Source organism: Cajanus cajan, chromosome 7 (assembly GCF_000230855.2).
Source record: "Cajanus cajan strain Asha chromosome 7, NIPB_CcT2T_4, whole genome shotgun sequence".
Lineage (NCBI taxonomy): Eukaryota > Viridiplantae > Streptophyta > Magnoliopsida > Fabales > Fabaceae > Cajanus > Cajanus cajan.
Window position 1 is genome coordinate 59,712,228 of NC_138523.1, and position 14,929 is coordinate 59,727,156.

At 31.9% G+C, this 14,929-nt stretch overlaps 3 protein-coding genes across 6 annotated transcripts; all 3 read left to right on the plus strand.

Annotated features, from left to right (window-relative positions):
* Positions 1-1,894, plus strand: LOC109796718 (transcription factor TCP7). Its single transcript, XM_020356478.3, has one exon. The coding sequence runs from the start codon at positions 116-118 to the stop codon at positions 944-946; it is 831 nt and encodes a 276-aa protein (XP_020212067.1). The 5' UTR covers positions 1-115; the 3' UTR covers positions 947-1,894.
* A 3,358-nt stretch (positions 1,895-5,252) lies between these two features.
* Positions 5,253-7,634, plus strand: PFD5 (prefoldin 5). The gene is made up of 2 exons (XM_020357158.3): positions 5,253-5,707; positions 7,334-7,634. Exons 1-2 carry the CDS (start codon positions 5,336-5,338, stop codon positions 7,415-7,417), a joined length of 456 nt encoding a protein of 151 aa, XP_020212747.1. The 5' UTR covers positions 5,253-5,335; the 3' UTR covers positions 7,418-7,634.
* Positions 7,635-11,804: 4,170 nt separating this feature from the next.
* Positions 11,805-14,439, plus strand: LOC114915809 (uncharacterized). Of its 4 annotated transcripts, XM_083060341.1 has the most exons (5): positions 11,805-11,944; positions 12,028-12,085; positions 12,507-12,583; positions 12,675-12,756; positions 12,843-14,439. In XM_083060341.1, exons 3-5 carry the CDS (start codon positions 12,573-12,575, stop codon positions 13,002-13,004), a joined length of 255 nt encoding a protein of 84 aa, XP_082916467.1. In that variant the 5' UTR covers positions 11,805-11,944; positions 12,028-12,085; positions 12,507-12,572; the 3' UTR covers positions 13,005-14,439. The 4 variants fall into 4 exon arrangements, with proteins under 4 accessions (XP_082916467.1, XP_082916469.1, XP_029126607.1 ...); XM_083060343.1 differs by having other exon boundaries at positions 11,805-12,085; XM_029270774.2 differs by lacking the exons at positions 11,805-11,944; positions 12,028-12,085 and having other exon boundaries at positions 12,120-12,583; positions 12,843-12,911; positions 13,000-14,439.
* The last annotated feature ends 490 nt before the right edge of the window (positions 14,440-14,929 follow it).

Genomic DNA, 14,929 nt, shown 5'->3' on the forward strand with positions numbered 1-14,929 from the left:
AAGGAAGGAAGGTGAGAGGGAAGGCGCGTGAGTTGGAGAAGGGAGAAGGGAGAAGGGAGAAGGGAGAAGAGAGAAGAGAGAAGAGAGAAGAGAGAAGAGGTGGAGCCCAGCACCCATGTGCTCTCCTCCTGTCTCCACCAGCTCCTGCCGCTCAATCATTAGACCCCTGTTCCCTCAGCCTCAGCCTCACTATTCTTTCTCCCTGCAACTGCAACAAACAATCAACACTTTCTCACACACCATGTCCACCTCCGACGCCACCACTAACCAGCCCCTCGCCGTCAAGAAGCCCCCCTCCAAGGACCGCCACAGCAAGGTCGACGGCCGCGGACGCCGCATACGCATGCCCATCATATGCGCCGCCCGCGTCTTCCAGCTCACGCGGGAGCTCGGCCACAAGTCCGACGGTCAAACCATCGAGTGGCTCCTCCGCCAGGCCGAGCCCTCCATCATCGCCGCCACCGGCACCGGCACCACCCCCGCCACCTTCTCCTCCGTCTCCCTCTCAGTTCGCTCCTCCTCCACTGACCACAAGCCCCAGTTGCTCGCTCCCACGCCTTTTATCCTCGGCAAGCGCATACGCACCGACGAAGACTCTTCCAAAGACGAGGCCGTTTCCGTGGGCCCCTCTCTCGTGGGCCCTTCCACCCCTCCCGGACTGTGGGCCCTCCCGGCCCGCCCCGATTTCGGACAAATTTGGAGCTTCGCCGCCGCTGCTCCCGAAATGGTGGTGCAGCCCGCCGCTGTGTCGGTGTCACAGCAGCAACAACAGCAGCAGCAGCAACAGGCTTCGCTCTTCGCTCATCATCACCGACAACAGCAACAGGCCATAGGAGAAGCTTCGGCGGCGAGGGTTGGGAATTACCTTCCCGGCCATCTCAATTTGCTCGCTTCATTGTCCGGTGGGCCTGGGAATTCTGGTCGGAGAGACGATGAGCCTCGTTGATTTCAAGGGTGGTGATTCGAGTTGGAAGAAAGTGGTGGTGGTGGTGGTGTTGTTTTTTTTTCGTATATATAAAATATATATTCTCGTGGCTGTTGCTTTGTTGTGTGTGGAAAGCAGGAGATTCTTAGGGTTAGGTTTTTAATTTCTTAGTGTTGATTGGAGAAGTCCATCAATTAGGGTTTTATTTGGTTTGGGAAATTAACTAGCTTTTTAGAAGTTGGGAAATTTGTTTTTGGGGCTTTGTTGGAGGAGAGAGGAAAAAAGAGGGGAATGTGGTGATGGTAATTTAATTTTAGAAATTGCTGCAGATTGAAGCTTGAACTGGAAGTGTGCCAGTGAAATGGGATATGTAATGTTGTTGTGCTGAAAGAGGGTCGTCCAAGTTAAAGACAATAAGTGGAATGATGGATTGCATTGTTGCTTATGTTTCACTGTAGTGGTGGGTTTTGAGTTTTGATTGACTGGGTCTACGGGTTTGGTGGTGGTGGCGGTTGGAGTTGTGGTAATTAGTGCTTGCAAGCTTGTTTCTGAGGTGAGGGAATTGTGTTTCCCAAGTTCAACTGTCACTCCCAGATTGTTGGAGTACCCTACTTTTCAACATGGGTTGAGAATTCATTTCTCTTGGCTGCTATTGGGGCATCTTTTGAGGGATTTAAGGTGTGGATTTGGCGCAGCTGAATGCTGATGGTGAGTTAGCTCTCTGTCTCTCTCTTCTCCACTTTCACGCTCCTTGATGGTCTTTGTTGTTTTCAGAGGTGACTGGTGTGTGAAAGATAAGAAAAAGAAAGCTCTGGTTGTACTCCGTGTTTGACTTCTGTTTTGAGATTTTTATCTAATTCTTAGCCATTTCTTAGATTGATCAGCGTGAGAATAATGTTTTCTTGTATGTAAGTGGATTGTTTTGGGGTGCCAGTGATGTGAATAAAAACCCATCTGTTTCTCTCTTTACCACTTCTCTTCACTTGTCACTTTCTATGTTTCTATGTGCACAGGAACTCCTTTTGCTGTCTCACTTTCATTTTTCAATCGTTATTCCATTCAGTGTGCTGAAATTCTTGTGGCTAAAATGACCCTTTACTGAATGTGGCATTGCTATATTATAGTAGTATTATAAGAGTAAATTCATTTGTGTGTCTTGAAGCCCACTGACCAGTGACCACCATGTTTGATTTCGTGGGATTATCTTTGGTTTTCTGCTAGTTTTTGCAATTTACACGGTACTCTTTCTGGAACTTGTACTCTCGCTATTTCAGTATTTACGGAAAGATAAGGTTAGGTACAACCTGTATTCAATTCTTAAAATACGTAGGTGGCATGGTTACTGTTTTTGATGTTTCACCTTTGGTTAAAACAAATTTGGTGTTGGTGCATTTGATTCAACAGTCAATCTGGGGTTGTTACCGAGAGTATAAAATCTCAAATTTGGCCGATGTGTTGTATCACATTAATGGCATATTTAAACTGGTTGTTATGACCTTGACTTTTATTGCCACGCCCTTGCAAACTACTACCATGTGCCTCTGCACCCTCGGTTATCCATTTGCCTCACAAAACAAATTTAACACAATGCTGGAAGCTGGCTTCAAGTGGCAAAAGGATCACCTGAAGCATTGATCTCCTCTCAGCCATAAAAAAATTGCTTTCAATGTGTAACTAATTTAAGGATTTTATCTCGGTCCTCTTCCAAATTTAAAATTCATTTATAAATATGGCTGACATCTCTGTGGCACAATTTAAAAATAAATAAAAATAGGAGGCAGTTAATTTGATGGATGATCTATTATTGTTTAACTATTAATGACATTTGCAAGTGAAAAATAAAGGAATTGAATTCAACTTCGCGCCCAGCTGAAATTTTACTGCTCCTCTGGCTAAACATCTGTAAAAATATTATTTTATTGGTCCAGCTGAGTTGGTGAGAAATGAGTTCTTGGTCAGTTATTATTGATAAAGATGTTTTGGTCATGTAGCTAAGAGTAGAAAACAGTTTTTGGATGGCATGCCATAGGGAAACTGAAAGAGGTTGGGAGGAATTTGTGGAAATGGATCCTCATTTTTCTCTTTCCCAAATACATTATTATTGTCAAACTCAAAGGTGGGACATTATCTTCTTACTTTAAATTTTTTGAAATAATCACAGGACAATTTCTTTTGGTGCATAACCAAAGTAGTTTTTAGTCAATAATATATAAAAAACTTCGTCAAAACAGTAGAATCGTTGAAATTCTTTTTGATATACACTATCAAGAATATAATCTATTACTACCTGTCTCTATAAGTTATGTCAATATTAGCTGACATAATTATGTTAACATTAGTTGTGTATTAATTATGTCAGGCTTTACTAGAACATAAGGTAGTACTAAGCAAGATTTGTTAAACATGATTTTTCGTGCACATGAAAGAATCATACAGTCATGTTAATATTTGAAAGGTGGCAATTTTTACGACAGTTTATTCTATTTTCATACACATATGCCTGAGAATTGAAATTTAATTAATATATATTTAAGGGGCTCAACTATTTACATATTATGTCACTATACTATTCAATAAATAGACAAAAGAGAATAAAACTACTATAAAAATTAATTTCATTATTGATCTTCTTTGTTAGAAATAATATAATAATTTTCTAAAAATTATTATTAGAAGTATATGTGAAAAAAGTAATATTACATTAAAAAGTTAAAATATTTTTTTTTCTTATATAACAATTATTATGAGATGGAAATAGGAACTAATAAACACAATTTTTACGTGAGGAGAGCTGTGAAAAATTAAAATGAAAGGAGTTGTCTCCAAGTTCCGAAGTCGAGTATACCGTGGACTCATGATTTTGTTCATCTTGTACTTTTGTATGCATGGATGGATTATCGGTGGGGTTTTCAAATTTAGGGATGCCAACATGTTTTCTTAATTATTGCTAAACAGAAGGGTCAGCTCCCAATAATTGATGGGTCCCTGGAATTAAATGTCGTGGTGAAACAAGTTAAAAACCATGTTATGATTTGGGACCATATTTAAACCCTCCTATGATGGACCTTTTGAATTTACATGGATACTGATTCTGGACCCACATTATATTTTAGGGCCGTTTCACTTGGGTTACGTGACAGGTGCACGCAATAGCAACACTATATATTAGTGGGCCGTATCAAAATCCAGTTTATTTTTATTCAGTGTTGCTTTGCTTCTCTGCCTGGGTTGGCTGTCATTTTATACAGAGGGAGAGTCAAGGATAACTTCAAAATCAACACGGCAACACCTAAATTAAAAAAAGAAACCAACTCTTTATTCAGTTCATTGATTTCTAAAAATTATTCTTAAAAGTGGTTCAATAGCTGTCCTTACTAATGATCGATTATTGAGATTTTAAATAAATAAATAAATAATGATTGAAATTCGATCTCTAATTTAAAAATATAAATGTAATTAGAGATATAAATAAGATAAAGATGATCACGATATGAGATTACTCACTTCATTTAATTTGAGTATTTATAAAATTTTAATATATCTGCGAGTACCATAAATATTCATAGATATTTGAAAAATTATAAAATTTTAAATAAAAAAATAAGAAATTAAATAATTTAAATTAAATAATTATAAAATCTATATTTATAATTAAAAAATAACATATATTTATACTAAATAAATAATTATGACATATATTTAGTGTAAAAATAAATTAAATTAAACTATTTTATTTATAATTAAGAATATTTTTAATATTTCTAAAGTGTATGTATCCTTGAATACAAATACCTTATTATTTATGTTCGTCTCATTATTAAATGGATATTTATTTAATTATTTATTTAAAATTTATAAAGAATATCTTTGTGAATATATTTTTTTTGCTATCACTAATTAGAAGTACTATTATACTTCTAAATAATTGTATAATTTTAGTTTTAACCATCACATTATCATAATATATTATAATGACAAATTATTTGCTTTATGCATTTTAAGAGTTTTTTTTACCCAATTAAGGTTAGTATGCAATCTAATTTTAAGATTGGTGTTTTTTAAGCATATTCTCACTTTGAGATGTTCAATGAAATGACACCCTTTGTCACGTAATTTTGATTTTGCAAAAAAAATCTGGTGTGTGATAATCAATATATTTTAAGAACTATAATTGAATATTTAAATGTTTTCTCTCTTTTGTTTCTTCTTTATTTTATGTTATTTATCCTATATTTATTAATTTTCATAATTATCATATTAAGAAGAAAAAAAACATTTATTTGACGTAACGCATAGAATAAAATAGCTAGTCTTAAAAAGTGTCCATTAATTTAAAACTTTAGAAAACGGTAACCTAAAAGGAAGAATTTAGCGAGTTGCGATCGAATCGAAGAAGGGTTTGGCGTTTGGATGGGTTCTTCGTGGAAGAGTGGTTCGATGGGATTGGAGAGGATGAGCGTGGAGCAGCTGAAGGCGGTGAAAGAGCAAGCCGATCTGGAAGTGAATCTCCTCCAAGACAGTCTCAACAACATCCGCACCGCCACCACGCGCCTCGAGATCGCTTCCTCCGCCCTCCACGACCTCTCCCACCGCCCTCCCGGCAACCACATCCTCGTCCCCCTCACCGCCTCCCTCTACGTCCCCGCCACTCTCCACGACTCTCAACACGTCCTCGTCGACGTCGGCACCGGTTACTTCATCCAGAAAACCATGCCTCAAGGGAAAGACTACTGCCACCGCAAAATCAACTTGCTCAAATCAAATTTTGATCAGCTTGTTGACGTGGGTTTCCTCTTTCACACTTGTTCTTCTATTATGTGTATTTCCACTGCTTTTATTTTTTTCTAGGTTTTTCTGTAAACTTGTTATGCTAGGTTTAAAGACAATGTTTTGGTAGATACTATCACTGACACCTAATTAACTAAAGCCCTCGATTAACTGACTTGTCACATTTGTGGTGGCGGTGGCGGTGGCGGTGGCTGAAACAACACCGCCATGACTGTTCATAGACTATCAATGAATTGAACATTGAGCTTTTTATAAACACTAGAATTATAACATTTAGCCTCATGTCTCCTATCATGCAGTCACATCTTCTATTTTGCTGAATCAAATCCACTAACATTGGTGTCCTAGGGTCTGTTTGGATAAACTTCTATAGAAGTACTGAAAGGAAAATTAAAATAAGCTTCTTGTATATGGATATATTTAATATAAGATTTTAAAGAAGTTAATAGGAGGTAGTTTGTACAATTTAGCTTATGTATAAGCTATTTTTAGTCTATGAAGAAGCTTATTTTATTTTTAGAATTGTTTCTAGAAAAATTTACTCAAAGATGCTCCGATTTTACTGAATTTATCTAACATTTTTTGTTTTGCTAAACCAAATCCAACACTCTAGACCCCATTTTACCAAATACCCCAACAACTCATTTTAACCCCTCTGTTCATAAGTCCCTCTTTAATTTTGCTTCCTTTTCTTCCTCCGATTCTTTGTTTCTATTTATTCTTTTCATATCCATTTCCTTTTCTCTTTTTCTTTATTTCCCCGTGCTGTCCAAAATTCTCTCTTTCCCTCTGTTTTGAGTTTCTCTCTACTTCTTTGCACTTTTGCTATGAGGCTTATGGTATTATCCCTCAAGTTTGTGGATCTAGCTCCTCTACAGTGAAGGAATTGCATTTGAGAGAGTAAATTGCAATAATAACCATTGCTTAAAAAACCAATGGTTGATATTATATAATAGAAACAGAGAAAATTATTTTATTATTGTTCCTGAAAACATGTGAAACAGCTATACATATATATATATATATATAGCTGTAAGGAGAACCAATTTGTACCAAATGTAATGCAAATTACATAGAAACGAAAATACACCCGAACATAAACTGTGAACTTAGTTATATATCTAATATTCCTCCCTCAAACTCAAGGTGGTTGAGTGAGAGAAAATTAATTTTAGTTTTTATTTTGCAAGCATTTGATTTTATCACAAATCTTAATTGTTAATTTTATAATCAACAATTGTTAGTACACTTTATCCTCAAAAATGCACTCCCTCTCTTTAGAAGAGTCATAACCCAGGTTTGTGGGTTGTGGGCTTTTTGATGAAAGTTTTATTCTTAACATATATTTCTAGATTGCTCTGATATTCGCGCGTGTGTGTGTGAGTTGCACTCTATTCTATCATAGCCACCATGCTGCTGCCATGGACTGCAAAACCATTTACCATATTTTTGTGTCAGACTTTTGGCTTACTGCCATGAGCTTCTATTAGCAATTATCAACATTAGAAAAAAAGAAGCACTTCTTTCTAAAGGGGAAAATTGCCCCAAATTGAAGAATTCTCGTATTACTTTTTTTACCTTATCCAAGAGAAAAATAACTTTGTACAATTCACACTGCAGGTTGCATCCAAAAAGAAAAGTGTGGCAGATGAAGCTGGGGTTATTTTGCAGGCAAAATTGAAGCAATTAGCGTCTTCATCCTAAAAGTAGTCGCTATAGAATTTAATTGCTTCTTCCAATGCATTGTACCATAGGAAATCATAATCAGTGGTGTTAAGGTTAGTGATGTTATTGTATTTGAACCTTTTATTTAAAAACTCCCCTTTTGTTTGCACCTCTTAAATTTGGTTTGGAACTATTGGACGTGTATTTAGAAAATGCAGCCAAGCTATGAAAATTGATATTGAAGAGTATTTAGGAATTTAACAGTGTTTCAATTACATATCTCTATTTAGAGCAGATTGTTGCGGTCCCTCTTCTTTGCTGCCCTTTCTGATCTGTTCTCATTTCACAAAAGCAGTTCTAGATGATTTTGTTAAACCGATCCAGGTTATTACTCTAAGGTAGAGAAGGGTTCTCTCCAAGACTAAAGCAATAATTTGGATCAAGTTAACGGTTGGTGTTGTGGTTTAGCTTCTCGTAGGTCAAAATAAACGTGGTTAAGATAAACAAATGGTTTTTAGGGTATTACATATTTAAGATTTTGGTCTCTATATTCCTTTAGATACCCATTCTTACATTTTTCATCATGAATTTTGGCCTCTAATGTTTTATTTAGGTTTTAGTTTTTCTAATTGCATTAAACTATTTTTTTCCTTCATGAATGATTGGTCTTTTATGTTTTCTAAATATTAAGGTTTTCGTTGTTGAGGACCGAATTATGTATAAAAATACATAAAATGATAAAATTCAAATTTAGATAACAAATGGGAGTCAATTATTTAACCAAAAAATTTCAGACCGGGTGCAATAGACCCAGTTGCATTATGTAAATATTCTTGATCCTTTTAAGTGCATGTTGGGGAAAGATTTTTTCTTCTTCTAGGATTCAGCTTTTTTTGTTTTAAAAAACTTATTTGTAAAATAAGTTTGTTAATTGAGGCAGCAACTAAAATTTATAAATATTTTTTTTCTGAAAAATAAATTATTTTTATGAATTCGAAATTTTGAAGTTTATGATTATTTTTTAACATTTTTTTTCTTAAAGTTAATTTATTATATAAAAACTATTTTTTAAACGTATCCAAACAAGATTAAATAGGTTTAAAAAAGATTTTAATCTATCAAATTTAAGATAAATTTATTTTTAATTCTTTAATTTAAAATTATTTTTTTGGTTTATGTAATTTTTAAAAATTTTATTTAGTCTTTATGCTCAATTTTTTAAGGAAATATTGTCGCACAAAATTTATTTACCAATACCTCTGTCAATGAAAACATAATAAATTTAGTTGATGTAGCAGAATTGTCCCAATTTATATCTTTTAGCTATTATATTGATGATCTGAAATATTAAGACAATTTTTTAAAATTACATGACTGAAAAGAGTTTTAATTTAAAAGAATAAAAACAAATTTACTTTATATTTGAAAGATTAAAAATGTATTTAAATCAATTAAATATTACAAACTTGATTTTTTTAACAAATTTATACAAACAAAAATATAATTGATTGTTAAAATAATTTAATTTTTACATTTTTTAAATATAAACACACTAAAAATTGAATTTTTTTCTGAAATAATATTTTTTTTAAAAAAAATTACAAGAATGATACTGTGCAGGATTATTTACCAAGATAGAACCATTTACTGTTCAAGCTCAGAATTCGGTTCCCCGGGAACCGAATTCTGAGCATCAAAAGGTAATTCTTTTTGTTTTTTCAACTTAGAATTCGGTTCCCGGGGAACCGAATTCTGAGTTGGTTTTAAATTTTTTTTTTTTTTTTCGTGTATGGGGCAAATGTGGGCTGATCTGGGAAGCGGAACGGCCCGTTCCAAAAGCAGAACGGGTCGTTCTGATTAAAGAAACAGAGTGCAAATTCTTTAATCAGAACGGGCCGTTCTGCTTTTGGAACGGGCCGTTCCGCTTCCCAGATCAGCCCACATTTGCCCTCATACACGAAAAAAAAAAAAATTTAAAACCAACTCAGAATTCGGTTCCCCGGGAACCGAATTCTGAGTTGAAAAAACAAAAAAAATTACATTTTGATGCTCAGAATTCGGTTTCCCGGGAACCAAATTCTGAGCTTGAACAGTAAATGGTTCTATCTTGGTAAATAATCCTGCACAGTGATCATTCTTGTAATTTAAAAAAAAATATTATTCCAGTAAAAAATTCACTAAAAATTATGAGACTTTTATGGATAGGTTTTTCAAGGAATTTTGTTTCCTATTGTCAAAAATAAAAATTCATAAATCGTGTTTTAAACATGACGGTCTTCGAATCCTGTCTTGTGTACTTAAATCTTGAGGTTAGTTATTTCACCTTTTGAGGTGTCTTTAACGTAACGAGGAGATTAGTCACTGCTCTCGACGGTAGATATTCCATGAAAAAAAAAAAACATGACGAACCAAAAAAAACATGACGGTCCTTTACATTCCTGACTATCTTTCCGTACGCGTCGCAGTTTTGCTCCTATTTTTAAATGAATTCTCCCTCTTTCCAATAGCATATGGATTTTTTTAAAGAAGATTACAAGCAACGTACTCTTTTAAGAAATATCCTTTTTATTTATTTATTGAAACCAGTATGATTAACCGTGTGACGAATTATTAATTTAAAATAAATTTTATGTAATAATATATATAATAAAGAATTAATTTATTAATTTTATGTTTTAAAGTGTATTTTATTTATATTTTGAAATAATTGTTATGTTTATTTTATAATAATAGAAAAGGTTGATTATGTATCTTTATATTAAAAAAAATTGTTAGTTTAAATGGTTTATTACTTATATCAAGAATTAAAGTTTGATCTTATCATGTATATGAAGTTACAGCTAAAAGTACTTTTTTTTATATAAGAAATGATTAGAAAAATTGATTTTATTTGTTTTGATTAATTAATCTTTAAATAATTTTTATTGGAGATGTGAAAATGTGTTTTTGCTTTATTTTAGGCTTAAAATGTTGGCTAGTGTTAAAATTATTGTTTGATTGAGTTGTTTTGTCTTTTCAAATTTGTGATAGTTAATCATGTCAATTAATTAATCTTTATAAATTTAATATACTTAAATTGAAAGAACAAAAAACTTGCAATAATTGAAATAGTAAACCATATAAATTTTGAGGAATAGCTTAAATTTTTCTACTTGAAATAATATAATTAAATAACATTCAATTAAATGTAGTTCTTGACTTGTATCATTTCAAACATGATATAATTTTTTTTAAAGTTGTTTGATATGCAACAATTTTTTCATTCATGAGTTAACCAATAGTAAAATATATCAAATTGTGTATTTCATTCACTACTAAAATAAGATTTTCAAAATTCAACATAACAATCTCATAAAAAAAATTGAAAGACATATGTTGTTAAATATATGTTAAAAAAATTGAAAGACATAATGCGTGTTATAAGAAAAAAAAAATCAATATGTTGGAATTTAACATATATATTTTATAAAATTTATAAATTAAATGCAAGAATAATAATGAATTTAAGAAATCAATGTTTAAACTTTAAACCTTTTCCTTAATACAAATATTTCATAAAACACAAAGATAATTTATGAAATCATGGGTAACCCAATGTAGATTTTTCAAATGATTTTGATCATCTGTAATTATTTTTTAGTTTTACTTACATAAACATTAATATAGAAAATTTTATTAATGTCATAAAGTTTAAATTTAAAATTATTAATAATTATGTTAATTATTATTTAGAAATAATAAATCATGTTAAAAAATATTTATAATTTTTAATGTAAATATTTTGACATAATATTAACATAGAAAATGCAGTAAACTTAATTAGAAATAGTTGCATAATATTAGAAAATATAACCGCAAAATAATATTAATAGAGAAATGGTAATCACGTCATAAAACATTAATGATATTATTTTAAAGTTATTGCAGTTTTAAAGTAAAAAAGTTATAAAATTATTTTAAAATTAATTATTAAAAATATTTATTATTTTGTTAAAAATTGACATGTGTTAAAAAAAATAACACATTAAAAAAATTAGATTAAAAAACTCTTAAGAGAAAACAATATATATATCTATTATCCATAAATCTTTATAACATAGTATTCAAAAATTTCCTCTAACAAATTTTCGTATACAAATTTCATAAATAAAAATTAAAATGTTATTAATTATATAATAAAATAAACATTAGACATCATAAAACTTTAATTACATTAACTTTAAATTATTTTTAGTTTTAAATTTAACATTCACATCTTTGCTTATTCTTTTCTTTTATCTTTGTAATTGTTTTTTTAGAACATTTCAAATATGATATAGGAAATATATTTATATTTTTTTATAGATAAAATTATCTTTTGCAATTAATATACATGAGTTGTTTCTCTTAAATTAATATATATATATATATATATATATATATATATATATATATATATATATATTTCAATAACTATGATTTTAGATGGAGATGAAAATTCTCTAAAATATATATATTTCATCTCAGGCAAAACGAACTAGGAGGGAAAAGGTTAATTTCTGATGGATTAGTCTTCCTTCACATCCGGTAAATTAAATTTGTCTAACAATTCCTATTTTGTAGGTTGCTTCCATAAGCATTACATTTGTTCTTTTTCTTTTAAGGACCAGGTTTCCATAGCTACTGCTGGAGCAGTGGATTGAATAGTTGGAAACAATACCTTTCAAAGTAAACGTTTATTTTATTTTATTTTTTCCATATTTTTACTATTTTACTAAGTAACTGGTTTATTTCGGTGTGTTGAAATTTTGAAATACTAAAAATTTGAAATGTACTGTCACTCATATCTTTCCTATCCATTTTTTTTACATGTCCTTGTCCTCAATCAACTCGAAAGGTCAGTGTAAACTGTGATGTAAAATGATAGTATATTTCTTCTTATGTTTAAGAAGTTGCTAATTCTGTTGAATAAACTAAGTTATAATTTTTGTGTTAAGTAAAGGTTATATAATGAGCTCATGATCTCAACTTTTAGAATAGGCTGAGAGTTGATACCATAAGTTTTTTATATCATAGGGTTTTGTTTCATATTGGAAAACTTGAAAAAATATGTTTGTCTTAACAGTATTATTTTTTGTTATCATTTCAGCAAAGCTTACATGGAATATCTAGCTTGTCCCAAGATGACAGTGGACCTTTTCTTTTAGTGTCTTGTATGGATAACCGGTATCATTCTTTGATAGTGTATATGTTTTATTCTTCTGAAGTAAGAATGTACAACAAAATTTCAAATGTATTATTTCTCTCCTTTTTACAGAGTTTATCTGTGTGACAATCTTCAACTTGAAAAAGGGCTTGTACAATCTTTTTCTGGGGTTGGATTGAATATTTTTGTCAAGGTGAGAGTTGCACCTATATCCCCTAAAATTCATTCAGTCTGTGTGTCTTAACTCTTGACTTTTTATCTGATTTTGTGCAATTTCAGGCTGCAATTAGCCTTGATGCATCCAATGTTGTCTGTGGTTCTAGTGATGGAAATGCCTATGTTTGGAAGGTTACATTTCTTACTTTTAATGAGATATTGCAAGTTGGATACTTAGGTTGCATTTGTTATGGAATTTCACTGAACTTTAAAAATTCAGGTTGACAAGTCTCAGGAATATCCTACCATTTTGAAAAGTCATGATGGCAAAGTTACAACAGTTACTTGGTAAATTGGAAATCTAGTTGGTTCTAGTTCTCTTTATTTAATGTTTCTTTCTAGGCGAAATCTAGGGTAGACCACTGCATGTGAATGGGTGGACTAAGAAATAAAAAGACACTTTTCATATAGTTTTCGCACCTCAATCATCGATCCAACCATGGCCAACCAGCAATTAGTCTACACCCTAATCGACCGCAGCAAAATCACATCTTGCTCAATTTAATCACTCTTCCGAAACCCCTCAACCCTAATCAAACCCCATTGCTTCGCCATGACCACGATTACCGCATCTAAGGTTTCTACAACGGAATACTATGTTTGCCCAATGTTCTCTAAAGTTACGTCAGATTATGGAACCCTCATCATCACATACTTTTGCAGACCACCCTTCCTACTCCACCTTCGACACCGTCACACACCCTCTCCACAGTTGCGCCTCTCTCGTTGAAAACCCAACCAGATCAAACCCTTGAAACCCTAATCCGATTCCATAAATCCACCTCGTTTGCATCGACTTTTGTGGTGGCAACTATGACTGGAAGTCCTTGATGAGTGGGTATGCAATGAGTGTGTTGTGGAGAGAAGGACAAGTGATGGTCGTTAAATCCAAAGAACTTCTAAAAAAAAAGAGGATTTTTTTAGTAATTTTAAATATTTTAAATAAAATAAATAAATAAATATAAATAAATACCATTCACGTATGATAAACTTGGTCACCTTCTAACATTATTTATTTTAACAAGTGTAGCTCTGAAATTGGAAAATTTACAACTTGTTCTGATGATTTTATGGTAAGCAAAACTAACTTCAATCCAGATATTGTTACATATTATTTGTAGCGTCTTTCGGTTTAATATTGTCTATTAGCCTCTTATGTTTTAGAAAATGCATTAAATCGTTTCTTTCAGCATTGTAATTCCTCCCAAATTGCTACTTTTAGGTTCAGACACAGAAGAAACAATTTTGTCTCTATGGCACAGTGTGCATCTGCCATCTAAAGAAGAGTAATGGCAATACCTACTATAGAGTGCAAAATGTTTTTAAATAATAATGAAAAAAATACCGAAAGACAACAAAAGATGCTTTTATATCCGTGATGCACACCACCCAATTACGCACCCACTCTGATCACACCACCTAAAAGGAATATATCTGGAGGCGATTAAAACTAACTTTCCTCAGGATTTGATCTAACTGAATTGTCTGAAAAAATTATAGAATCTGCTTTGAAGAGTCCCTCATTTGTATTAAACCCTCCATCCTCCCTAAAGAGAACTATCCAGACTACTTTACCATCTTCAATAACCTTGTAATAATAATTGCTATAACGTATTCTAATATGTAAATATTTTACACCAATAACATATAATTAAACTAATTTTCTCTTGAACTAAATATTATCTTTATTTTTAACATAAATTAGGATATTAAATACTAGTTATAATAATTATAATAACTTATCATTTCAGTATAAAAATATAACGGATTAGATATTATTATATTAATAATCTATATTCACAACAACATTCAACTCCAGTTAACTTAAATTTTGCATATAAATATTTAGCCCCAACTCCACCTATATTGGACTGATGTTTTGTGTATTTCTTTTAGCAAATAGCCATACAATTTGAGATGAACTTAGATTAGTACGGATAACAAAGGACTAATGTCACTTAATCAAGTGACTAAAGTTCAAATCTTTACTCTTACAAATGCAAAAAATTCAAGTTGAGAAAAAATATTTACCTATTTAATGTTTATCAAACTCCAAAGGAAGATTGTCTTTGTGTCAGATGGAGAATACTTCTTGGTAATAAAAGGAAAAGAAATACAGTTTGAGTGAAATTATCATGCCTATCTCGAAT

Bases quoted from the DNA above. Each gene is read 5' to 3' on its own strand.
- LOC109796718 (XM_020356478.3), top strand. From the start codon at position 116: ATGTGCTCTCCTCCTGTCTCCACCAGCTCCTGCCGCTCAATCATTAGA.
- PFD5 (XM_020357158.3), top strand. From the start codon at position 5,336: ATGGGTTCTTCGTGGAAGAGTGGTTCGATGGGATTGGAGAGGATGAGC. The intron at 5,708-7,333 runs GTGGGTTTCCTC...TTCACACTGCAG, and splicing joins ATTTTGATCAGCTTGTTGAC to GTTGCATCCAAAAAGAAAAG.
- LOC114915809 (XM_083060343.1), top strand. The intron at 12,757-12,842 runs GTGAGAGTTGCA...GTGCAATTTCAG, and splicing joins GATTGAATATTTTTGTCAAG to GCTGCAATTAGCCTTGATGC.